Genomic DNA, 27,543 nt, shown 5'->3' with positions numbered 1-27,543 from the left:
GCCCAGATGGGAGAGATAAACAGGATGCTCTGTTTCCCCTTTATTAGATTTCCTTGCTTTTATTCTGGTCCTGCAGCGTCGTGTGTTCTGACCGAACCCACATGTGTTGTAGCCCTTTCCTGCTGTCAAATGACCTAGTGGCCTCATGGGTGGAATGTTATTCATATTGTTTTAGAAACATTTTTTTTATTTTTTTTTTAAAGCTGCCGAAGATCTGGTGTTTCTATGTCAAAAGGTTTTGTTATATTTCAGTTTTCTGTGTATAAAGTGCAATATTGGGACGCAAACTCAAAATGTAATACATTGTAACTCTATATCTGACATGGCACAGGTGTCTTCTTTTTTCAAACCCATAACCATGTTTGTGAGGTGTATACTTTTGTTTCAAAGTAGATTTGTTTAAGACTACCAAGAAACACTCTATGTGACCCTGATTTAGCCCACTGCAGTAAAAGGTTAATCGGCACACATGCAGGACTGGACGTGGAGGATGGATAGAGCCATGATTATTTGGGGAAAACGAAGAAGAGACTACACACACTATGCACTTGCATGCATTTCTCTCTTCTTCACACACACACACACACACACACACACACACACACACACACACACACACACACACACACACACACACACACACACACACACACACACACACACACACACACGCACACACACTAATTCCAGTGTCTGTGTACTGTCCCTGAGGAGTTCACCTCTACCCTATTGCGTATTAACTCATGTCACCGTGTGTTTACTCCTATCAGACGAGACATGAAGACAACCCAGCAGAAGACTACCGAACTAGGCCAAATTCTGACACTGCCAAATTCATCCCGTAGGCCATTACACATAACTTCAAGTAATTCATAAGACAGTATATTACTCCTGGAAAAAGGTAACAAAAAACAAACAAAACAAAATCATCTTGGTGCTCATTGCGTGCCTATTATGGTAACTTAAGGTCTTCAGGTGACCAGCACTTGGTAGGATGATCTTGTTGAGGGGTTTCAGCATAACTGCATAAATGCCTGATTAAAAGGAATGAAAATGATTTTGGTCATTGTTTACTTTATCTACAGGGGTGGTGAATATGACTGTATTAATGAAATCAGAGAAAATGGTGTTGAAAACTTAGTAACCATTCACAACACAGAAAAATGTCACACATTCTATATCATCAAGTTCAAATTCACTCAGGCCCCATCAACTAATGTGATAAGTGGGGCTCGCTCCAATTCTACACCACATCCGTCTCCATCTCTTCTCTGGCTATTTTACATGTGCTAGTCATAGAGGAGCGATTAGCTGACCGGATGATCTCTCATGACGCAAATCCAATGCAAACTTTCCCAAATCCCCACTTTACACTGTAAAAATTCAGAGGAATGGTTTGGTCAGGACTGAGAGACAAGTTTATTGGGTGGAAGGTTGCCTAGTGGTTAGAGCGTGGCGCCAGTTTGAATACCTGAGCCGTCAAGGTGAACGAAATCTGTCGATGTGCCCTTGAGCAAGGCACTTTAGGGGCTCCCAAGTGGCGTAGCAGTCTAAGGCACTGCATCTCAGCATCACTGCAGACCCTGGTTCGATTCCAGGCTGAATCACAACCGGCTGTGATTGGGAGGTGCACAATTGGCCCAGTGTCGTCTGGGTTTGGCCGGAGTAGGCCATCATTGTAAATAAGAATTTGTTCTTAACTGACCTGCCTAGTAAAAAAAAGTTTAAAAAAATAAAAAGACAACTTATTTGCTCCAATGGTGCTGTACTTCTATGGCTGACCCTGTAAAACAACACATCGCTGCACCTATCCAGTGTATGTGACAAGAAAAGGGTGCAACTCAACAATAGAAAGGTTTTCCCCTCTCTCCCGCTTTTTCCCCTCTCAGGCCTAAAGGCGTTATGACTGCTTTCTGATGGCTGGTCCGTCTTCAGAACAGCATCAATACAAATAGAGCCGGATTCAATTCTAGCTAGACGTGGTGGCTAAACATTTGAATTAAGGCGCCTGTCAAAGGGAGGCTGTTCTCTAGGTGTGATAACAAGCATCAAGCGGTGGCGGTGAGGAGAGGATGGAGATGAAGGGGTGAAAGCAAGGAGGGATGATTATAATTGGAGGAGAGAGAGTAGAGCAGACAGGTCATTTAGGCAGCAGGCTGAGCGTCTGTTTTTTTATTTTTAAATTGCCGACAGATTGTGTCTGTCTGTGGAGAGGAAAAGGGATTAAGCCACAATGAGGTTTACTATTGAGTGGCATTTTGTTGGATTGGATAGCTTGTGAAGAAGTCAGTCATTGTCCTGCACACAAAGACTACATGTCCCAAGAGCACACATAACCTATCCTCTTAGAAAAATAAGAACCTAAGAGGGTTCTTCAGATGTCCCCATAGGACATGGGTACTCAAGTCTTAGCCTACGAGGTCCGGAGCCTGCTGCTTTTCTGTTCTACCTGATAATTAATTGTACACACCTGGTTTCCCAGGTCTTTAAATCAGTCCTTGATTAGAGGGGAACAATGAAAAAATGCAGTGGAACTGGCTTCGAGGTCCAGAGTTGAGTTTGAGGGCCATAGGAGAACCCTTTGAAGAATCCTTTTGGTTCCAGGTAGAACTCTTTTGGTTCCAGGTAGAACCATTTCCCCTTTATAAAATGGCAGATTTGGTCTCTGACAAGCGCATAAAAGGAACACAGTGTCTGTGTACAGTAGCATGCTATACATCAGGGCTAGGCAACCCTGATCCTGGAGTGCTGCAGGCAATTCATTGTTTTTGGTTTAACTGACCTGGAAGATCAGGAGTGTTGAATTTAGGCAATCACTGAACTGATCAATTGGCTAAGTTGGTCAGGTGAAAATCCTGCTCCTCTCCATGATCAGCGTTGTCTACCCCTGCTATACCTGATGTCAGAGCTCAAAGTCTCTGCTTTACAGCGCTGTATGGTATTCAACTGTAAGTGGGAGCAACACCTGCAGCAAGAAGATGCCCCCATCCTTCCCGCCAAAGGAATTACTTTTGCACATCTTGGTGTTGTCTGAGTTAAGTGAGGGGAATGCAGTAAATCGAGAGGATGTGTTCTGAAAGATGAAACGCTGAGGATTATAATAAATAAGGCTTTGAATTCATACAAGCAAACCACGCACCCATGAGTTCAAATGTGCTCTTCACATTTCCATACAACAAAACTTTCATTTACAGTATCGACATTTATAATTGCAGTGTTTGATGTACAGTTAAAAAGAAGACATGGCGTCATACCCTGGGTTGTTCTGAACAGAATATGCCTATGTTCACCCTTTTGTAAAACAAATGGCCATGGAACAAACACCTAAATCCTGCAACCCGTTTTTTTTATACCTCAAATCTGAAATCCACAATAGAAGCTAGTCAGAAGCTAACCAGAAGCTAGCCAGAAGCTAACCAGAAGCTAACCAGAAGCTAACCAGAAGCTAGCCAGAAGCTAGCCAGTTTACTGGCTAACGTTAGTATTCAGCTAACCACGGTTGATGGTCATCCGCTATCCTTTAGCTCGAAAAGCTATCGGCAGTTATGTACAACGCGACACAGACCAGAACATACCGGACCTATTTTTCTCTCCATATCCCCGGAGTTCAACCGAAAGCTCTGAACATTTACACCTGGATCTCGCAGCTACCTAGCTGCTATCCATGTGACTAGTGGCTTACGTCGATCCCGGAACAAACATCAATTATTCCGGAGCTAGCCAGCTGAAGAGTTCCATCAGCCACTCCTGGGCTACAATCACCTATCCGGACCCGTTTTACTGCCGACGCGGAGCCCCACCGGGCCTTCACGACTGGACTACCGACGTTATCTTCCCGAGGGAGTTGTACAACTGGCCCATCCATCACGAAGTTACCTGAACATCCATCTGAGGCCCACTAATCGTTAGCTGTCTTATCAGCTGCTATCTGAATAGATCTATCGGACAATTTTTCTTGAGTCACTATAACTATATCTATTTTTGCCAATTGGATTGATCCCCTCTACCACACGGAACCCCACAAATCTACCGACGGAAACGCACAAGGTGGCTAAAAACAGACCTCCATCCTATGCTAGCTTGCTACCGATGGCCCGGCTAGCTGTCTGAATCGCCGTTACCCCAACCAACCTCACTACTAACTGGACCCTTATGATCACTCGACTAAGCATGCCTCTCCTTAATGTAAATATGCCCTGTCCATTGCTGTTCTGGTTAGTGTTTATTGGCTTATTTCACTGTAGAGCCTCTAGCCCTGCTCATTATACCTTATATCCAACCTTTCAATTCCACCACCCACACATGCGATGCCATCACCTGGTTTCAATGATGTTTCTAGAGACAATATCTCTCTCATTATCACTCAATACCTAGGTTTACCTCCACTGTATTCACATCCTACCAAAGCTTTGTCTGTACATTATACCTTGAAGCAATTTTATCGCTCCCAGAATCCTCCTTTTACTCTCTGTTCCAGACATACTAGACGACCAATTCTCATAGCTTTTAGCCATACCCTTATCCTACTCCTCCTCTGTTCCTCTGGCGATGTAGAGGTGAATCCAGGCCCTGCAATGCCAAGCTCCACTCCTATTCCCCAGGCGCTCTCTCTTGATGACTTCTGTAACCGTAATAGCCTTGGTTTCATGCATGTTAACATTAGAAGCCTCCTCCCTAAGTTTGTTTTATTAACTGCTTTAGCACACTGCCAACCCGGATGTTCTAGCCGTGTCTGAATCCTGTCTGAAAATTCTGAAATCTTCATCCCTAACTACAACATTTTCAGACAAGATAGAACGGCCAAAGTGGGCGGTGTTGCAATCTACTGCAGAGATAGCCAGCAGAGTTCTGTCCTACTATCCAGGTCTGTACCCAAACAATTTGAACTTCTACTTTTAAAATCCACCTCTCTAAAAACAAGTCTCTCACCGTTGCCACCTGCTATAGACCACCCTCTGCCCCCAGCTGTGCTCTGAACACCATATGTAAACTGATTGCCCCCCATCTATCTTCAGAGCTCGTGCTGCTAGGCGACCTAGACTGGAACATGCCCTCAATCTCACACAAATGATCAATGAACCTACCAGGTACCACCCCAAAGCCGTAAACACCGGTACCCTCATAGATATCATCCTAACCAACTTGCCCTCTAAATACACCTCTTCTGTTTTCAACCAAGATCTCAGCGATCACTGCCTCATTGCCTGCATCCGTAATGGTCAGCGGTCAAATGACCTCCACTCATCACTATCAAACGCTCCCTGAAACACTTCAGCGAGCAGGCCTTTCTAATCGACCTGGTCGGGGTATCCTGGAAGGATATTGACCTCATCCCGTCAGTAGAGGATGCCTGGTTATTGTTTTAAATGCCTTCCTCACCATCATAAATAAGCATGCCCCATTCAAGAAATTTAGAACCAGGAACAGATATAGCCCTTGGTTCTCTCCAAACCTGACTGCCCTTAACCAACACAAAAACATCCTATGGCGTTCTGCATTAGCATCGAACAGCCCCCGTGATATGCAACTTTTCACGGAAGTTAGAAACCAATGTACATAGGCAGTATGAAAAGCCAAGGCTGGCGTTTTCAAGCAGAAATTTGCTTCCTGCAACAAAACTCAAAAAAGTTCTGGGACACTGTAAAGTCCATGGAGAATAAGAACACCTCCTCCCAGCTGCCCACTGCACTGAGGATAAGAAACACTGTCACCACTGATAAATCCACTAGAATTGAGAATTTCAATAAGCATTTTTCTACGGCTGGCCATGCTTTCCACCTGGCTACCCCTACCCCGGTCAACAGCACTGCACCCCACACAGCAACCCGACCAAGCCTTCCCCATTTCTCCTTCTCCCAAATCCAGTCAGCTGATGTTCTGAAAGAGCTGCAAAATCTGGACCCCTACAAATCAGCCGGGCAAGAAAATCTGGACCCTTTCTTTCTAGAATTATCTGCCAAAATTGTTGCAACACCTATTACTAGCCTGTTCAACCTCTCTTTCGTGTCGTCTGAGATTCCCAAAGATTGGAAAGCAGCTGCTGTCATCCCCCTCTTCAAAGGGGGGGACACTCTTGACCCAAACTGCTACAGACCTATATCTATCCTACCCTGCCTTTCTAAGGTCTTCGAAAGCCAAGTCAACAGACAGATTACCGACCATTTCAAATCCAGACGAGCTTCAATGCCATACAACTCTCCTTCCGTGGCCTCCAGGTCATTTACAAAATAGCCTCCAATACCCTACTCAATAAATTGGATACAGTCTATCACAGTGCCATCCGTTTTGTCACCAAAGCCACATATACTACCCACCACTGCGACCTGTACGCTCTCGTTGGCTGGCCCTCGCTTTATACTCGTCGCCAAACCCACTGGCTCCAGGTCATCTACAAGACCCTGCTAGGTAAAGTCCCCCCTTATCTCAGCTCGCTGTTCACCATAGCAGCACCCACCTGTAGCACGCACCCCAGCAGGTATATCTCTCTGGTAACCCCCAAAACCAATTCTTCCTTTGACCGCCTCTCTTTCCAGTTCTCTGCTGCTAATTCACTGGAACGAACTACAAAAATCTCTGAAACTGGAAACACTTATCTCCCTCACTAGCTTTATGCACCAGCTGTCAGAGCAGCTCACAGATTACTGCACCTGTACATAGCCCATCTATAATTTAGCCCAAACAACTACCTCTCCCCCTACTGTATTTATTTGTTAAGCTCCTTTGCACCCCATTATTTATATCTCTACTTTGCACATTCTTCCACTGCAAATCTACCATTCCAGTGTTTTACTTGCTATATTGTATTTACTTTGCCACCATGGCCTTTTTTACCTTTACCTCCCTTATCTCACCTCATTTGCTCACATTGTATATAGACTTATTTTTCTACTGTATTATTGACTGTATGTTTGTTTTACTCCATGTGTAACTCTGTGTTGCTGTATGTGTCGAACTGCTTTGCTTTATCTTGGCCAGGTCGCAATTGTAAATGAGAACTTGTTCTCAACTTGCCTACCTGGTTAAATAAAGGTGAAATAAAATCAAATAAATAAATGCACTCATGACTATCCTCTACACACAAGAAAGCATAACACTGAAAGATTGTATTTGATAACTTAGCAAGTAATGTTGGCAATAGATACTGTAAGCTTTCAAATTATGCCCACCTGACCCAGTTTGCGATTTGTAAGGGACTGCTTTTGGCTTGTGAAAAAAACAACAGTAACTGTGTGATGGTGGGGATACAGGGCTGTGTTCCAAACAAAAAAGAACAAGCTTGCGTGCAGCAGATCTGAAGCCAAATATGGTGATGAGAGGAAGCTCAGTAGCTGGCAGTGGGAGAAGATCGAGGGAGACAAATTTTGGCCAACATTTCGCAAATTTTCTCAGCGATTAAACATTTTATCTCAATTCATTTTTCTGTTCCAAAAACTAGAATCTATTATGACCAGAGTGGACTAAACTCTGTAGACTTTACCCTTCGCCAAAGTTTTAAAAAATTGCGTTGTTTAGAAAGAGCGCACGGGTGAATTGAATTATTGCACATGCGCACTTCTCATAGTAGGCATTCCCCAATGGAAATATGCAAATACATACTAGAATGCACCAATAGGATCTCGCTAGCTCATGCTTGGCTCCACCCACCTCCTTGTTTGTTCTGTGATTAATTTGCTCCCATTGGAAACGACTGTGGTCCCATTGGAAACAACTGTGGTCTATCTTGGGTTAGTTTAAAAAAAAATCTGGATTGACCATGCCTCCACAGCCTAGCATTACTGGAGGGCATGCACCAGTAATGCTAGCTTGGTGTGCAACGACTGGTGGTGGTGAGCATAACCAGAGATACTGGTATATAATGACCTCTGGTATAACTTAGCTAACGACGTTAGATAACGTTATTGCTGGTCATGTACAGTAGCTAGGTACCTATCCTTTGATAAAGTGAGGCAGGCTAACTACCGTTAGCTAGCGAGGGAGGCTAGCTAATGTTTAGCTAACACTAGCATAGCTAGCTAGCTCGATAACTAGCTAGCTACTTCATTACAACTTAGTTAGGTCGTAACTTATTGTGTTTAATATAAGTTTACAGTTGAAGTCGGAAGTTTGCATACACTTAGGTTGGCATCATTAAAACTTGTTTTTCAACCACTCCACACATTTCTTGTTAACAAACTATAGTTTTGGCAAGTTGGTTAGGACATCTACTTTGTGCATCATACAAGTAATTTTTCCAACAATTCTTAACAGACAGATTATTTCACTTATAATTCACTGTATCACAATTCCAGTGCGTCAGAAGTTTACATACACTAAGTTTAAAGACTGTGCCTTTAAACAGCTTGGAAAATTCCAGAAAATGTTGTCATGGCTTTAGAAGCTTCTGATAGGCTAATTGACATAATTTGAGTCAATTGGAGATGTACCTGTGGATGTATTTCAAGGCCAACCTTCAAACTCAGTGCCTCTTTGCTTGACATCATGGGAAAATCAAAAGAAATCAGCCAAGACCTCAGAAAACAAATTGTAGACCTCCACAAGTCTGATTCATCCTTGGGAGCAATTTCCAAACGCCCGAAGGCACCACGTTCATCTGTACAAACAACAGTACGCAAGTATAAATACCATGGGACCACGCAGCTGTCATACCGCTCAGGAAGGAGACACGTTCTGTCTCCTAGAGATGAACGTACTTTGGTGCGAAAAGTGCAAATCAATCCCAGAACAACAGCAAAGGACCTTGTGAAGATGCTGGAGGAAACAAGTAAAAAGTATCTATATCCACAGTAAAACGAGTCCTATATCGACATAACCTGAAAGGCCACTCAGCAAGGAAGAAGCCACTGCTCCAAAACTGCCATAAAGAAACAGACTACGGTTAGCAACTGCACATGGAGACAAAGATCATACTTTTTGGAGAAATGTCCACTGGTCTGATGAAACAAAAATAGAACTGTTTGGCCATAATGACCATCGTTATGTTTGGAGGAAAAAGGGGGAGGCTTGTAAGCCGAAGAACACCATTCCAACCGTGAAGCACGGGGGTGGCAGCATCATGTTGTGGGGGTGCTTTGTTGCAGGAGGGACTGGTGCACTTCACAAAATAGATGGCTTCATGAGGGAGGAAAATTATGTGGATATACTGAAACAACATCTCAAGACATCAGTCAGGAAGTTAACGCTTGGTCACAAATGGGTCTTCCAAATGGACAATGACCCCAAGCATACTTCCAAAGTTGTGGCAAAATGGCTTAAGGACAACAAAGTCAAGGTATTGGAGTGGCCATCACAGAGCCCTGACCTCAATCCTATTGAAAATTTGTGGTCAGAACTGAAAAAGTGTGTGCGAGTCATAAGGCCTACAAACCTGATTCAGTTACACCAGCTCTGTCAGGAGGAATGGGCCAAAATTCACCCAACTTATTGTGGGAAGCTTGTGGGAGGCTACCCGAAACATTTGACCCAAGTTAAATAATTCAATGCATTTTTGAGTCTGATTAATATAGTGAATTAGGACCAACAAAACATAACTACATGACAAGCAGGAATCTAATCCAATCTTAGTCTACATCTGTAAAGCATTGAATTAGAGTTTCCACTAGTTGCCACAGCCACAAATTCTAAATGGGCTATATCATAAAATTCATGAAAACAAACATTTGCTTTTTGGTCATAATTTAAGGTTAGGGTTCGTCTAGCCTTGTCGAAAACCAGAACCAAAATGGGAAAAAATGGCTAAATAGTGGTGGGAACCCACTGAAAATCAGTAACGCCTCGCAACACGTCAAACCAATCAAATGTCTTGCTTGGGCGGAGCGCCAAAGGTGCTCACTAAATTAGTGTAGTAGGTGCAACAGTGCGTGAGGATGGCCAGGAAATCTCAGATTAAAACCTTAATTTTGTTTATAGAGCACACTTTTGGAAAAACATAATTCCGTTTTTCCTGCAGGTTTTCTTTCATTTTCCACAATGCTGCAAACTAGCATACGGGAAACTCTGCAAAATGTGTCCTACCCAGTCTGAAAACAGTGATGAACACACAGCGGTCAATTCAAACCGTTTTGGCTAATACAACATTCTCCAGATCTCCAAGGGAGGTGTGACAACGACGTGATTTTGGAGGCATGACTACACAAGACTGGGGTTAGGCACAAGGTTAGCAGTGTGGTTAAGGTTAGGGTTAAGGTTAGGGTTACCAGCATGTGGAGGCTCAGCATCACGCAGACATGCCCTGGCTGTGAGCATTCCTGTAAATGGAACAGGGAGGAAACTTGAATGAAGTTAGTGACATCTGACCTGGTCAAAGGTCAAAACAGTTTCAAGTTTTGTCCCAATTGACCTTCATAACCTAGCCTAGTGGAACCAGCCTGATCACTGCATTTACCATTATATTTCACATGACATATCATGACATCTGAAGTGAAATAGAAAGGTGAATGCAACGATCAGGTTGGTTCCACCATGCTAATCATATTAAATGTGATAATGTATGTAACCAGTGCTTTGTGTGTTTGTGTGTGACCAACCAGTATCTTTGATTAGGGGCCAGGAGCTGATCTACGCTGCCATGCGCATAAATGGGGCGCTGGCAAAGACTGCAACTCCAGCCTCACCTCTTACCTGCTCACCAACGGTTGTCGATGGGGAGAACAGAGTTAGGTATGTTCAGTCTGATCTGTTCAAAAGTCAACATATCACCTGTTTGTGTGTCAGATATTACCTATCCTAACTGACATTGGTAATAGAACAGTGACTATGTGCGTATGTTTTCACAGAAACATGTATGGAGCCAGTACATGGAGACTTGCAAGATGATGTGATGATGTCCAGACTGACAGACGGGCTTGATACTGAGGTCTCTAAACAGAGAGAGACCTGGCACTCAGCATTAACATTTTACCAGGCACAAATTTTACTTGTGTTGTCTTTTTTAAATTATTGAATTGAATGGTATCAGTCAATATAGGGAGGGAGGAACCCTGTGTATTCTGCAACAGGATCAGAGAACTCCTGTTGTATACGAGACACCACACAGGAAGATATGACCACTGTTTGCCAAGGCAGCCCCATTACCACCAGACAAAATGCCGATAGACACAGTATCTGTATCTCCTGGGAATGACAATGGAACAACAATACTCCTATCAGCCGACACATGAAGGCAACCCAGCAGAGATGGCTTAAAATAACCTGTAGAACAGGAAGAGAGAGAGCGGCTTTCCTCCCACTACGTAGTCTCATACACACACACTCAGGACCCCAGGAAGAGTAGCAGCTAATGGGGATCCTAATAAAATACTAAATACTAAACATACAAACACACACTCTCTCTCTTTCTCTGTTACACACGTGCGTGGAGGGTGACTGCGGTAGGCTCTTGTGTGCCTTGGCCGGAGCAGGCACGAAATCCCTGAGGGACTGTGCTGTTCTCCTCAGTGAGTCAGTCAGGGGCAGACAGACTGCTGGTCAATACAATGGAAGAAAAATAGAATAGAGCTGAAGTTGGTGCTCTCCCCTCAGGCTGGAGCAGCCAATAGCTCCGACAGTTAGACACCTGTTAGACCCTTAGTCAAGATTTGCTGTACTACTCAGTGTCCGTCTCCATCTCTCTCTCTGTCGCTCTCACTCATCATTTTCTATCCTTCTGTCTCCTTTATTCCCTCTATTTATCTCTTCCCCTCTCTCTCTCTCTCTCCCTACATGATGCTATTCCCTGTCAGCCACCAAACACAATGTACCCAATATATGTCCTTCGAGGCGAACCGTCAATTTGACAATGCACCATACTGCATCTTACAATCCAATCCTATCAAACACAGATATGAATCATGGGTGCTGTAACAGGCTGTCGCTGAATGTCACCATCAGCCTCTGTGAGCTTATCTTCATGATGAAGAGAAGGCCCGCTGGTGAAGCGACACAAACGGTGCCCAGTGAGCTAACTCGTTAGGGAAGTTTGCATGATGACATCAAGAACAAAAGCAGAGATGAGAGCTCGGATAGGCCTCAAGTGAGAAAGATGGGCTTTGGCATGACGAGTGAATCATTCCGTTGGGGTCAAGAGACCCTTGAGGGTAATTTGTAATCTTATTATTGTATTTTCTCGTTCTACGCAATCAAGTTATGGTTTACCTGTGAGGTGATTTGCAGGGCCGGCCCTGGGCATAAGCGACATAAGTGGTCACACAGGAACCCCGGCCGCTAGGGTCCCCCGGACCCCCCCAAAAACATTATATTATGTATAGAGTGCATTCAGAACGTTTTCAAACCCCTTGACTTTTTCCACATTTTGTTACGTTACAGCCTTACTTTTCAACTCATCAATCTACACATAATACCCCATGATGACAAAGCAAAAACAGGTTTTTAGACATTTTTGCAAATGCATAACAAAATAAACAACTGAAATATCGAATTTACATAAGTATTCAGACGCTTTACTCAGTACGTTGCACCTTTGGCAGCGATTACAGCCTCAAGTCTTCTTGGGTATGACGCTGCAAGCTGGGCACACCTGTATTTGGGGAGTTTCTCCCATTCTGCTCTGCAGATACTCGCAAGCTCTGTCAGGTTGGATGAGGAGTGTCGCTGGCTTTGTCCCAAAGCCACTCCTGCATTGTCTTGATTGTGTGCTTAGGGTCGCTGTCATGTTGGAAGGTGAACCTTAGCCCCAGTCTGAGGTACTCCGCTGAAACATCCCAACAGCATGATGCCGCCATCACCATGCTTCACCGTAGAGATGGTTTCAGGTTTCCTCCAGACGTGATAGCTTGACATTCAGGCCAAAGAGTTCAATCTTGGTTTCATCAGACCAGAGAATCTTGTTTTTCATGGTCTGAGAGTCTTTAGGTACCTTTTGGCAAACTCCAAGGGGGCTGTCATGTGCCTTTTCCTGAGGACTGGCTTCTGTCTGGCCACTCTACCATAAAGGCCTGATTGGTGGAATGCTCTCCATCTCCACAGAGGACGTCTGAAGCATTAGCAGAGTGACCTTCAGGTTCTTTGTCACCTCCCTGACCAAGGCCCTTCTCCCCTGATTGCTCCGATTGGCTGGCCAGCCAGCTCTAGGAAGAGTCTTGGTGGTTCCAAACTTCTTCCATTTAAGAATGATGGAGGCCACTGTGTTCTTGGTGACCTTCAATGCTTCAAACATTTTTTGGTACCATTCCCCAGATTTGTGCCTCGACACAATCCTGCCTCGGAGCTCTACAGACAATTCCTTCGACTTCCTGGGTTGGTTTTTGCTCTGACATGCACTGTCAACTGGGGTACTTATATAGACAGGTGTGTGCCTTTCCAAATTATGTCCAATCAATTGAATTTACCACAGGTGGACTCCAGTTGTATAAGGATGCTCATTGGAAACAGGATGAACCTGAGCTCAATTTCAAGACTCATAGCAAAGGGTCTGAATACTTATGTAAATAAAGTATTTAATGTTTTCTCTAAAAACGTGTTTTTTATTTGCCATTATGGGGTATTGTGTGTAGATTGATGAGGAAAAACATGAATTTAATATATTTTAGAATAAGGCTGTAACGTAACAAAATGTGGACAAAGTCAAGGGGTCTGAATACTTTACGAATGCACTGTATATTTTGTGGCAGACCAGGGGGGTTTGATCAAGACGTGTTCACAGAACAGACACAAGTGTGATACCTCAGTTTCAAGGGTGTTTATTTAAAACAATAAAGAAAAATCTGGGGAATGCTGTCTCCTCTAGGGTAGAGCACCGAGCCCCTCGGTTCCAGCAGACCGTGAGGATGTCAGTCACTGACAGTCACTCAATGTCAGCTAATATTTGTAGATTGTAAGTTAGTCTAGCCAGGTATCTAAACTTGTAGCAATCATGATCGAATTACCAACCGGGCAGGCAGGGTACATGTCCAGACGCCCTGACTTCCAGGGGGCCCACATTTATTTTGTTAGTTACTCTGACTCAGATATCATATTAACATGGCATAAGTCAAGGCAAAATATTTTGTAGAATAGCAGGAAATTTGCTTTAAAATGGCAAAAAGGTCTCGCCACCCTGTGGTAAAATGTGTATAACTGCAGGAAATGAGTTATAAAATAGCTAAATCTTCTCACTGCCCCATGAACAAACTGTGTAGAATTGCAGCAAACTTGCTTTAAAACTGAAACATTTTCTCTACACTCCATGGCAAAATATGTAGATTTGCAGGAAATGAACTCAAAAATAAACGAACACATATTCTCCGCTGTCAAGAGGGGGATCAGGATGTTTTTGTGAAATTTGCAGAAAAAAATGCTTGATGTTTTGCTGCATCAATTCTGACATTTTGCATGGCAATATTCAATGACTTTATTCAATTTGGAGCAAAAATGTGCTGACAAGGGAAAATGTTTTTGACGTGTAGCTTGATTGAACCATATTATACGGTATACAGTTGAAGTCGAAAGTTTACATACACTTAGGTTGGAGTCAATTAAACTTGTTTTTCAACCACCACAAATTTCTTGTTACCAAATTATAGTTTTGGAAGTCGGTTAGGACATCTATTTTGTGCATGACACAAGTAATTTTTCCAACAATTGTTAACAGACAGATTATTTCACTTATAATTCACTGTATCACAATTCCAGTGCGTCAGAAGTTTACATACACTAAGTTGACTGTGCCTTTAAACAGCTTGGAGAAAAAAAAGAAAATGATGTCATAGCTTTAGAAGCTTCTGATAGACTAATTGACATAATTTGAGGCAATTGGAGGTGTACCTGTGGATGTATTTCAAGGCCTACCTTCAAACTCGGTGCCTCTTTGCTTGACATCATGGGAAATCAAAAGAAAACTTCCAGGACCTCAACAAAAAGAAATGTAGACCTCCACAAGTCTGTCTCGTCTTTGGGAGCAATTTCCAAACGCCTGAAGGTACCACGTTCATCTGCACAAACAGTAGTACGCAAGTATAAACACCATGGGACCACGCAGCAGTCACACCGCTCAGGAAGGAGACACGTTCTGTCTCCTAGAGATGAACGTACTTTGGTGCGAAAAGTGCAGATCAATCCCAGAACAACAGCAAAGGACCTTGTGAAGATGCTGGAGGAAAGGTAGAAAAGTATCTATATCCACTGTAAAACGAGCCCTATATCGATATAACCTGAAAGGCTGCTCAGCAAGGAAGAAGCCACCGCTCCAAAACCACCATAAAAAAGCCAGACTACAGTTTACAACTGCACATGGGGACAAAGATCATACTTTTTGGAGAAATGTCCTCGGGTCTGATGAAACAAAAATAGAACTGTTTGGCCATAATGACCACCATGGAGGAAAAAGAGGGAGGCTTGCAAGCCGAAGAACACCATCCCAACCCGTGAAGCACAGAGGTGGCAGCATCATGTTGTGGTGGTGCTTTGCTGCAGGGGGGGCTGGTGCACTTCACAAAATAGATGGCCGCATGAGGATGGAAAATGATGTGGATATATTGAAGCAACATCTCAAGACATCAGTCAGGAAGTTAAAGCTTGGTCGCAAAGGGGTCTTCCAAATGGACAATGACCTCAAGCATACTTCCAAAGTTGTGGCAAAATGGCTTCAGGACAACAAAGTCAAGGTATTGGAGTGGCCATCACAAAGCCCTGACCTCAAAATTTGTGGGCAGAACTGAAAAAGCGTGTGCGAGCAAGGAGGCGTACAAACCTGACTCAGTTACACCAGCTCTGTCAGGAGGAATGGGCCAAAATTCACCCAACTTATTGTGGGAAGCTTGTGGGAGGCTACCCGAAATGTTCGACCCAAGTTAAACAATTTAACTACCAAATACTAATTGAGTGTATGTAAACTTCTGACCCACTGGGAATGTGCTGAAATAAATAAAAGCTGAAATGAATCCTTCTCTGTACTATTATTCTGAAATTTCACGTTCTTAAAATAAAGTGGTGATCCTAACTGACCTAGGACAGGGAATTTATACTAGAATATTCGATTATGCATGTAATACTTTAATTATAAAGGTGCATTTTTACACTATAGTTGTGAAACAAACCTTATCAAATATATATGCCTATGGGCCTATGGGCTAGGATACATGAGGTGTGCAACTATGATTTGAAAGTTGAAGTAAAAAAAAAAAAAGGCATGCTCTGTCTCTTGCCTTACTGCACACAAGCTGTGCATCATTCACAACTGATAATATATTATTAGGCTAATATTGTCACCCATCAGACTATTCTTGATTTAATCTTTTCTTTACATACACTAAATAATATATGTGTGAAACTTGTTTTGATTTAGAATGGACCCTTATCTTGCACCTGTCTCAAAACAGGAGCAGGGGAAAAAATACCTGTCATCTATGCACTTAAATAGCGAATGGAAGACGCTTTTCACGTGGTTAATTTTCATGCCAGCCAGGTAGGCAACACTCCTGTTGTAAAGGGAAGCAATGTGCTTAATATTAGGAAAGTTGAGAAATAAATATAGTAAGCCTAGTCTATAGAAAGCTGATGGGATCCTCCTCTTTTTAGTAGAGGTCATCAAAACTCTGTTTTCTCATGCAATTGCCTATAAAAATGTTTCATGAGCTTATGGGCTCTCACGAAGTGTTTGATTCAATTTTGATTACATTTGCATTGATGTCAGAGTGAATAGAATGCTGAGTACCAGGCAGTTAGCAATTTTGGTAGGCTACTAATGACCATCAGCAACATCTGACCTTGAAGAAGCCTAATTACCGTGATTAAATGGTCATGTGGAATTTGACTGCAGTCATGACTCGTGACTGCCGGTATGGTAGTAATACGGTCACCGTAAAATCCGTAGGTAGAGCTCTTTTAGGTTCTAGATAGCACCTTTTTTTTCTAACAGTGTACAGATGATAGTTGACCTTTTCTGTCCAATGAACAGGCCTTAAATTCAGCAAAAGTCACTTCAAATGGACGATATGGCATTACTCAAAACAAGTTTGGAATATTGTATTGGTACGGGCATTGTGCATGTGTATATCTGCATTGACTCACCATGTTACATTTGGTTCCACATCCTCTGTGTGTGTGTGTGTGTTCGTGCACACACGTGTGTGTGTGTATCTGCAATGACTCACCATGGTACGTGCGATTCCACATCCTCTTGGTGACGGTGTCCCCTCGCGGCCGGCCCCCTGCCTCTGTCATGGTCTCATTCAGGGCCTGAGAGTAAAGCATCACGCCGTCATAGAAGCCTCCTGCTATCAGGTTCATCTAGTTGAGAGAATGCCAAGAGTGTGCAAAGTTGTCATCAAGGCAAAGGGTGGCCATTTGAAGAATCTCAAATATAAGATGTATTTTGACACTTTTTTTGGTGACTACACAATTCCATGGGTGTTATTTCATAGTTTCGATGTCTTCACTATTATTCTACAATGTAGAAAATATTAAAACTAATGTAAAAACCCTTGAATGATTAGTGTTCTAAAACTTTTGACTGGTAGTGTATACAGATAAATAAATACATACAAATGAAATGGAAGACATTTGAACCAACTCTGGCACAAAGAGAAGATTCAAGTGTGAGACAGGCCTACACAATATATAAGTGCCATTTGCCATATAGGAGCTAAAGATTTTTTATAATTGAATTATAAGTCACCATTTTTATTTTATTCCAGGCTTTATCATAAAATTCCACAAATGGAAATACACAATGGACAAAAAAACATTGCCGTTTCTCCTCATCGCTCAGCCACATAATGCCAGGGTAAATCTGGTGGATTTTCTAGAATAAGGACAAGCATATATCGTGGTAGAAAAGGGAATAAAACTCATTTCAGTCTCTATTTATTTGAGGTCACAATGTTGTTGTTTTTTTTAACCTTTATTTAACTAGGCAAGTCAGTTAAGAACAAATTCTTATTTTCAATAACAGCCTAGGAACAGTGGGTTGACTGCCTTGTTCAGGGGAAGAACGACAGATTTTTACCTTGTCAGCTCGGGGATTCAATATTGTAACCTTTCGGTTACAAGTTCAACGCTCTAACCACTAGGCTACCTGCCGCCCCACAATAGTTACATAATCTTTCCTCTTCTATTTCAACATTATACCAACCTGTTTCAATGCCCATCAGTAATTTCCCTGATTTTACCTGTGCACATAGCGATATCTTCCTTTTAGGTAGGTTATACATAATATATACATATACACTACATGGCCAAAAGTATGTGGACACCTACTCGTCAAACATCTCATTCTAAAATCATGGGCATTAATATGGAGTTGGTCCCCCTTTCGCTGCTATAACAGCCTCCACTCTTCTGGGAAGGCAAGATGTTGCAGGGACTTTCTTCCATTCAGCCACAAGAGCAATTAGTGAGGTCGGGCATGGATGTTGGGTGATTAGGCCTGGCTCGCAGTCTGCACTCCAATTCATCCCAAAGGTGTACGATGGGGTTGAAGTCAGGGCTCTGTGCAGGCCAGTCAAGTTCTTCCACACCAATCTCGACAAACCATTTCTCGCTTTGTGCATGGGGGTATTGTCATTCTGAAACAAGAAAGGCCTTCCCCAAACTGTTGCCACAAAGTTGGAAGCACATAATTGTCTAGAATGTCATTGTATGCTGTAGCAATAAGATTTCCCTTCACTGGAACTAAAGGGCCCTGATAAACAGCCTCAGACCATTATTCCTCATCCACCAAACTTTACAGTTGGCACTATGCATTGGGGCAGGTAGCATTCTCCTGGCATTCACCAAACCCAGAATTGTCTGTCGGACTGCCAGATGGTGACGCTTGAGTCATCATTCCAGAGAACGCGTTTCCACTGCTTCAGAGTCCAATGGCAGCAAGCTTCACACCACTCCAGCCGAATCCACAAATTTGAAGGGGTGTCCACATACTTTTGTATATACAGTGTATCTACATGTTTGTGTGTGTGAGTGTGTGTGAGTCAAACACACGCCTGCATGTGAGTCTGTGTTCATAGAGGTCAAGCTGACATGGGGATTTCCTGAACCTGAATGTAACTGTGTAACTATAACTGTTATAGAATGCTTAGCACAGGCTCATAAGTCCTTTATTTGTTTGTGTTAGACCAGACTAGGAGTTGGGATTTACACGTGTGGCCAAACTGGCCATATATCCACATCACTCAGACATGGAGAAACAGATTATATTCCCCTGTGGTTAGAACTGTCTAACCTCCCACTGTGGACATGGGACATCTGGAGAAGCCCTGCAAATTAACCTTGAAGATGCTTCAAATGGTCCACTGGAATATCCTCTGAGTACCTTCCAATCTTTCAGTGAATCATCATTCATGCAACAACAAAAAAAATTGGGAAAACAACATGATTTTTCATTTCTCAGAGAAAGAGATTTTGTTCAACAAGCAATATTTTTTTTCCTAAAAAGATAGGGGTCAAATTTATTGGAAACCCTGTTTTCAATACCTTTCAATACCTCACATTGCGAGGAAAACGGCACTGAACGTTTGTCTAAAAGGTTTTATGAGAATGGAGAACCATTCCTCCATACAGAATCTTTCCAGATTCTTGATATCCTTCATCTGCACTTATGGACTACCTTCTTCAGTTCAAACCACAGGTTTCCAATGGGGTTCAAGTCCGGAGACTGAGATGGCCCTTGCAATATGTTGATTTTGTGGTCATTTAACAATTTCTTTGTGGATTTTGATGTGTGCGTGGGGTTATTATCTGGAAGGTCCACTTGTCTACAAGTTTCAGCCTCATGGGAGAGGCAAATAGGTTTTTGGCTAAAATGTCCTGGTACTGGGTAAAGTTCATGATGCCGTTGGCCTTAACAAGAGCCCCAGGACCAGTAGAAGCAAAATAGCCCCATAACATCAAAGATCCACCACCATATTTTACAGTTGGTCCTTTTCTGCTTATGCATCATTATTTTGACATCAAACCCCCAACTGGTGTGAATGCTTTTTGTATTACATGTTAAACTAAATCTATTTCTTTTGGCAAGTGTATTTGTAGTGGCCAGGTGGATTCATTCAAGTCTTATTCCAAATTTTGTTGCGTTACAGCCTGAATTCAAAATGCATTAAATGTATATTTTTTCTCACCCATCTACACACAATATCCCATAATGACAAAGTGAAAACATGTTTTAGAAATGTTTGCAAATGAAAAGAAAATGAAATACAGAAATCTCATTTACATAAGTAAATCACCTTTCGCAGCGATTACAGCTGTGAGTTGTTTTGAGTAAGTCTCTAAGAGCTTTGCACACCCGGATTGCACAATATTTGCCCATTATTCTTTAAGCTCTGTCAAATCATTTATTGACCAGGCTTTCCGAGTGGCGCATCGCAGTGCTTGAGGTGTCACTACAGCTCCGTCGCAGTGCTTGAGGTGTCACTACAGCTCTGGGTTCGATCCTGGCTGTGACTGGGAGTCCCATAGGGCGGTGCACAATTGGCCCAACGTCGTCTGGGTTAGGGGAGGGTTTGGCTGGGGCAATTTATTTGGCTCATTGTTCTTCTATCGACTCCTTATGGTGGGCCAGGTGCCTGCAGGCTGACTTCGGTTGTCAGTTGAACAGTGTTTTACAGAGGCTCTCATTGTTGCCCACAGGTACCAAGGAATGAAGATGTGAAGGAGTTTAATGATAAAACTATCTCCAAAGCCTGCAGCGGTAGTTGTAAGGGTGAGAAAAATAACTTCCGATATGTGCATTTAAAGATTTTGGGGGGGATGAAAGGCTTAGGTTGTCAAAAACAGTGGCCGGGTGCTCATTCAAGCCCAGTACAGACACACGGAAGAGAGAAAAATAAAGCTTGAGATATGGAAAGAGCTGAACAGAGAGATATCAGAGTAGCAGACATTGTTCATTGGCAAAAGAGAGACGGACGGACGGACGGACGGACGGACGGACGGACGGACGGACGGACGGACGGACGGACGGACGGACGGACGGACGGACGGACGGACGGGGCGGGCGGGCGGGCGGGGCGGGCGGCGGGCGGGCGGACGGACGGACGGACGGACACGGACACGGACAGACAGACAGACAGACAGACAGACGGAGACAGACAGACAGACAGACAGACAGACAGACAGACAGACAGACAGACAGACAGACAGACAGACAGACAGACAGACAAAAGCCCAATTTATGTTAGAAAAGGCAAGTGTTGTCCTGGTGGGTCACAGACCAAAGTGACGGCAAAGCAGACAAAATTAAGGGCATGTTGGTCACAGTGGAGTGGCACAGAAGAGTGTCTGCGATCCACCAGGACGAAACTTGTCTTTTCTACCCTAGATTTGGCTTAAAGCTGCAATATGAAACGTTTTGGACGACTCAACCAAATTCACATAGAAATGTGAGTTATAGATTTGTCATTCTGGTTGAAAGCAAGTCTAAGACACGATAGATCTGATCCATGTGCACTATTTTTACGCTTCCCGTTATTACGTTTCGTTTTTGCGTATTTTACTTTCGATTTTGTACACCAGCGTCAAACAGCTGAAAATACAATATTTTTGGTTATTTCAACGCGCTTTAGATGGTACAGTGATTGTCTACACATTGCTTGTTTTGTCACATCCACTGAAATTAGGCAAACTATTCTAATTTTAGCAATCAGGAAATGGCGGAGCAATTTCTTTATATTGCACCTTAAAAGGCCCATTGTGATTTCCCTGTGTTTTATATATACTTCCACACTATGAGGTTGGAATTATACTGTGAAATTGTGAAAATTATGATAATGCCCTTTTATTGTAAGAGGTGTTGGAAAAGACTGAATGTTTTGGTGGAATGGAGTTTTGGCCTGTCTGGTGACATCACGGTAAATTGGTTAATAGACCAATAAGACAGAGAGTTCCAAACCTCTCTGCCAATAACAGCTAGTTTTCACCTCCCCACTCAGACCACTCCCAGACAATTCTAGCAACATTCTTGCTTGAGAAATTGCTCTTTACAAAGAAGCTATTTTTGCTTCTTTTTGTCCATTTGAATTGAAAACAATCACAGTAAGGTACTTCATTGTTACCCAGAAAGGATTTGACATTGAGATAAAAACGGACCTTTAACAGGCAGACAGACAGACAAACAGACAAATACATGAGCTTGTCCCTGAGCGAACAACCGTCCCCAAAGACCATCTCTCACTGGCTCTAACAAAGGTAGAGCCACCCACACCTCTTGTTCAGCACTTTAGCTGGCGCCACCCAGGGACCTTCAGTACCAATTTAAGCTCTCTTACAGAGGACACCCCTGAATATTAGCCAGGTAGCTCCATACACCCACACTCCCCGTTAGCCACACAGTCACTCTACCACATACAATTCAAACAAAATAACAGCATTGAAATACCTTTTTTTTCCATAACCTTTTTATAACACCCTTTTTCTCCCCAATTTTGTGATATCCAATTACTATCTTGTCTCATCACTGCAACTCCCCAACAGGCTCGGGAGAGGCAAAGGTCAAGTCATGCATCCTCCGAAACATGACCCTCCAAACCACACTCCTCAAAACCTCTTAAGGATCCCGCCCCTTTTTCCCCCCAATTTTCACCTAAAATGACATACCCAAATCTAACTGCCTGTAGCTCTGGACCTGAAGCAAGGATATGCATATTATTATTATTTTTTATTTCACCTTTATTTAACCAGGTAGGCTAGTTGAGAACAAGTCATTTGCAACTGCGACCTGGCCAAGATAAAGCAAAGCAGTTCGACACATACAATCAATAATACAGTAGAAAAATCTATATACAGCATGTGAAAATGAGGTAGGATAAGAGAGGTAAGGCTGGATTTTTAAAAGTAGAAGTTCGAATTGTTTGAGTACAGACCTGGAAATTAAGACAGAACTCTGTAGGCTATCTCTGCAGTAGATTGCAACACCGCCCGCTTTGGCAGTTCTATCTCGTCGGAAAATGTTATAGCTAGGGATGTAAACTTCAGGGTTTTTGGTGGACTTCTTAAGCCAGGATTCAGACACGGCTAGGACATCCGGGTTGGCAGAGTGTGCTAAAGCAGTGAATAAAACAAACTTAGGGAGTAGGCTTCTAATGTTGACATGCATGAAAGCAAGGTTTTTTACGGTTACAGAAGTCAACAAATGAGAGCACCTGGGGAGTAGGAGTGGAGCTAGGCACTGCAGGGCCTGGATTAACCTCTACATCACCAGAGGAACAGAGGAGGATTCTTGATACCATTTGAAAAGAAACACTTTGAAGTTTGTGGAAATGTGAAATGAATGTAGGAGAATATAACACATTAGATCTGGTAAAAGATAATACACCCAAAAAACAAGAGTTTTTTTGTATTTGTTTTGTACCATCATCTTTGAAAGGCCATAATGTATTATTCCAGCCCAGGTGCAATTTTGATTTTGGCCACTAGGTGGCAGCAGTGTACATGCAAAGTTTTGGACTGATCCAATGAACCATTGGATGTAAGACTGCCCAAATGTGCCTAATTTGTTTATTAATAACTTTTCAAGTTCATAACTATGCACTCTCCTCAAACAATATCATGGTATACTTTCACTGTAATAGCTACTGTACATTGGACAGTGCAGTTAGATGAACAAGAATTTAAACTTTCTGCCAATATCACATACATCTATGTCCTGGGAAATTATGTTACTTCAACCTCATGCTAATCGCATTAGCCTACGTTAGCTCAACTGTCCCGGCAGGGAACCCACTGATCCTGTAGAGGTTTAACACCTGCCTGCTTAACCTGGAAGACAGCCGCACCAATGTGTCGGAGGAAACACTGTTCAACTGACAACCGAAGTCAGCGGAGTCACTAGAGTGCAATGAGGGCCAATTGTGCACCGCCCTATGGGACTTCCGGTCATGGCCGGATTGGGATTGAACCTGGGTCTGTAGTGACGCCTCAAGCAGTGCAATGCAGTGCCTTAGATGGCTGCGCCATTTGGGCGGCCAAGCATTTATATACCTTGACATGGTTTCACACTATGAATGTCTCACAATTTGTGTAATGGACCAAATTTTCATTGAGGCATTTTAATTTGTGTATTTAGGTGAAACTTGTCTACCGCATAAATGTTTTCACGAGCTGACAAATCCACATAGATGTTTTGCCTGAACTATAGCCCCTGTCTCATAGTGTAATAAGTGGGGCTGCCCAAGTACACTGTGCAATAATGGCTGCCATTTCTACATTAGGGTCCGTGTTGCTATGACAATCAGTATATCCAAATGGGAGGAGAAGCATTACTTTCTACCTTCCCTGGACTGCTGCTGCACTAATTAGTGACTGGCTTTCTAGCTTCCTAACTGAGGTGCCATTGATTGGGCTGAGACTAGAGACACTGGAGTGTGACACACAGCCCTGTCACTCGAATTAGCTTAGCCCAGCTGTGGCTATAAAGCAATGGTTTGTTATTTTCCATAAACAATATGATGCCGCAGACCTAAAAGACCCGTAATCTTCCCAAGAGGAGATATGTAACTTTACAGGCTCTATTTGATGGATAAATCCCTGTTTGCAGTATAAAAACCTCTGTGGCATAACTTCAACCATCGAAAGCAAGGTTTGTGTGGAAAATATACACTCCAGCAAGCCCAATAATCCACTTAGAAAACAGGGAAACGGCACAGTTGAAAAGACATCGTGACACCTTGCAATCATGATGCAATACGCGCCTGCACATGCAGACCGTACTTGCTACAAAGTTACAGAAAGCTAAACCAACAACCACACAAACTGAAATTGGATACATTGTAAACACAGGTCCAACAAGGAAAACACATAGCTTGCTAGCATCGATTTGTTTTTCCAGAGACGTACTTTTTGGAGCATCTGATGACCTAACGTGGTGTGATGAACATACAGTTCCCCGGTCCCCGCTATGCTGTCAAATCCTTCCACATGTTTCTAGTTTAATCCAGCTGTTTACAGCTACTGATATGTTTTAATTCAGTTGTCATATTGGCAGGTTTGCTAGCTACAAACTATTTAGCTAGCTTCTACCCTAGTGTTTGTTATGCAATGTGATCCCCTCGCAATTAACAGTCAGTGTCAACGAGTGTCCTGATAGGAAGGCAAACTTTTCTAGCTATGCCAGAGAAAATCAGCATTATCAGCTCATTGTTATGGATGTATTGAAAGGAATGTCAATAGAAAACAGCGTAAACAAATACAAATGCAGCTACTTTGCTGTTATTCTGGCTGCAGAGGCCTTGACTGCCTTGACTGTAGCCGTAGCTAGTCAGCTAGCTAGCAAGCAAGGGACAACAGTCTAATCAAATTGTCATTTTACTTGACAATCATACTTAGGGATTATACAAAAAGTGCAAGGAAATTACAATTTCTAGATGTCCCACAGCGATTGCTGACTGACTTGAAAATGTTGGAATTGAAGTGTAACACGTACACTTAAAATGTGATAATTGCATACCGGTAAACAGGTTTCCTAAATCTGAACATTGAGAACCTGCAAATGTCATGTGGTTAAGGTAATTCTATACTAGCAAATCCAAATGGAGCCAGAAAGAAAAACGGCAGAATGTTCAATCTCTACATTCTTACAAAAATGGGTTCCAAATGGGTTATTCGTCTGTCCCCATAGCAGAATCCTTTTTTGTTCTAGGTAGAATAACTATTTTTGGTAGAATCCTTTCCACAGAGGGTTCTATATGGAACTCAAAAGGGTTCTACCTAGTTCTAGAGAGCACCTTTTCTCTAAGAGTTCAGATTCAAAGCATAGAAGGGTAAAAACTATTTCAATCTTCACCTTTAATCAGCTCAGGAGGAGTGTCTGCCATCACTCTGTTGACTCCAATACAGTGTAAACAACCTGACACACATCACTTCACCTTTGTTTTTTTACCATGAGATCCATTAGGACTGAGGAGAAATTATGAAAATTCTACAAGCTCTTGTCCCAGCAGCCTTTGAAAGGTCATGCATTGTGAAGGCAGATAGAGGTGGTACCGTTTGGGCCCACATCGGTAACTGTGAGCCAGCAGATAAGCGGCAAGAGGCGATTCCATTTCATTCGGTCTACGAGTCTACCTGTGAATTTATCGGTGTGTTTGTACATCTAATAAAACAACTTTTTTTTGTCTATTTAATTCTGCCTGTGGGTCTGAAGGAGGTACAATCCTTTCCAACGTTGGATGTTCTTGAGTGTCCATCCTATATATAAGAAAGACACCCTCTTTGTCTCTACCACTCTCCTGCCAACATCATATGCAGTTTTACTTTTACTGTCTTATTTCTACCTTATTTCTATTCTGGTATCACCCTGCCTATCAATCAACCAACAAGCAAGCAACCAATTGGCCATCCTCACTTACCAGCGAGTCTTCTACGGTGAAGTTGAACATGTTCATGGCGTCCGTCTTCAGGTTGGAAACAAACTCCTTGTACTCTGGGTTCTGTGGCTCTTTGTAGGTCAGGATCTTCACACTCTGTCAGGATAGATGAATGACAACCAGTCAGAAAAACGCAAAAGCATAACACACAACATACAGATTATACCATACACATTGCCATAGTCTCATGTTACAGACGGCACAAACACTCATCAACTCCTGCGTCTCATTTTAATTAGAGGTTCACAGCGAAGATGTGAAACCTATTGTTATTCTTAGATTTAAAAAAAATACAAATCCTGGACATGTTCAAATAACTTTTTTTCTAAATTGGCACACATACACTGGAGCCCATGACTTGGTCAAAAAGAATGCCACCCACAGATGCACAATCGAGAGCATCCTGTCGGGCTGTATCACCGCCTGGTACGGCAACTGCTCCACAACCGTAAGGCTCTCCAGAGGGTAGTGAGGTCTGCACAACGCATCACCGGGGGCAAACTACCTGCCCTCCAGGACACCTACACCACCCGATGCCACAGGAAGGCCATAAAGATCATCAAGGACATCAACCACCCGAGCCACTGCCTGTTCACCCCGCTATCATCCAGAAGGCGAGGTCAGTACAGGTGCATCAAAGCAAGGACCGAGAGACTGAAAAACAGCTTCTATCTCAAGGCCTTCAGACTGTTAAACAGCCACCACTAACATTGAGTTGCTGCTGCCAACATACTGACTCAACTCCAGCCACTTTAATAATGGACAAATTGATGTAAAAAATGTATCACTAGCCACTTTAAACAATGCCACTTAATATAATGTTTACATACCCTACATTACTCATCTCATATGTATATACTGTACTCAATACCATCTACTGCATCTTGCCTATGCCGTTCTGTACCATCACTCATTCATATATCTTTATGTACATATTCTTCATCCCTTTACACTTGTGTGTATAAGGTAGTTGTTGTGAAATTGTTAGGTTAGATTACACATTGGTTATTACTGCATTGTCGGAACTAGAAGCACAAGCATTTCGCTACACTCGCATTAACATCTGCCAACCATGTGTATGTGACAAATAAAATTTGATTTGATGTGGCGGTGTAATAAGCAGGCTCACTTATTTTATTTTTATTTATTTAACCTTAACTAGGCAAGTCTGTTCAGAACAAATTCTTATTTACAATGACGGCCTGCCCCGGCCAAACCTGGACGACGCTGGGCCAATTGTGTGCCGCCCTATGGGACTCCCAATCATGGCCGGATG

The 27,543-nt window shown here is 42.8% G+C and overlaps 1 protein-coding gene across 1 annotated transcript in view; it reads right to left on the bottom strand.

The window, feature by feature from the left end:
• LOC112232405 (atrial natriuretic peptide receptor 1) overlaps positions 1-27,543 on the bottom strand; it is a 112,994-nt gene that overhangs the window by 37,206 nt on the left and 48,245 nt on the right. Inside the window, exons 5-6 of the mRNA XM_042295543.1 lie at positions 26,250-26,363; positions 17,064-17,199 (exon numbers count right to left, since the gene is read on the bottom strand). Of these exons, the coding sequence (XP_042151477.1) occupies positions 17,064-17,199; positions 26,250-26,363 (250 nt within the window). The remainder of the gene's footprint in view (positions 1-17,063; positions 17,200-26,249; positions 26,364-27,543) is intronic.

Source organism: Oncorhynchus tshawytscha, linkage group LG13, assembly GCF_018296145.1.
Source record: "Oncorhynchus tshawytscha isolate Ot180627B linkage group LG13, Otsh_v2.0, whole genome shotgun sequence".
Classification (NCBI taxonomy): domain Eukaryota; kingdom Metazoa; phylum Chordata; class Actinopteri; order Salmoniformes; family Salmonidae; genus Oncorhynchus; species Oncorhynchus tshawytscha.
Note: the sequence above shows the minus strand (reverse complement) of the source record. Positions and strands in the feature narration are given on the sequence as shown.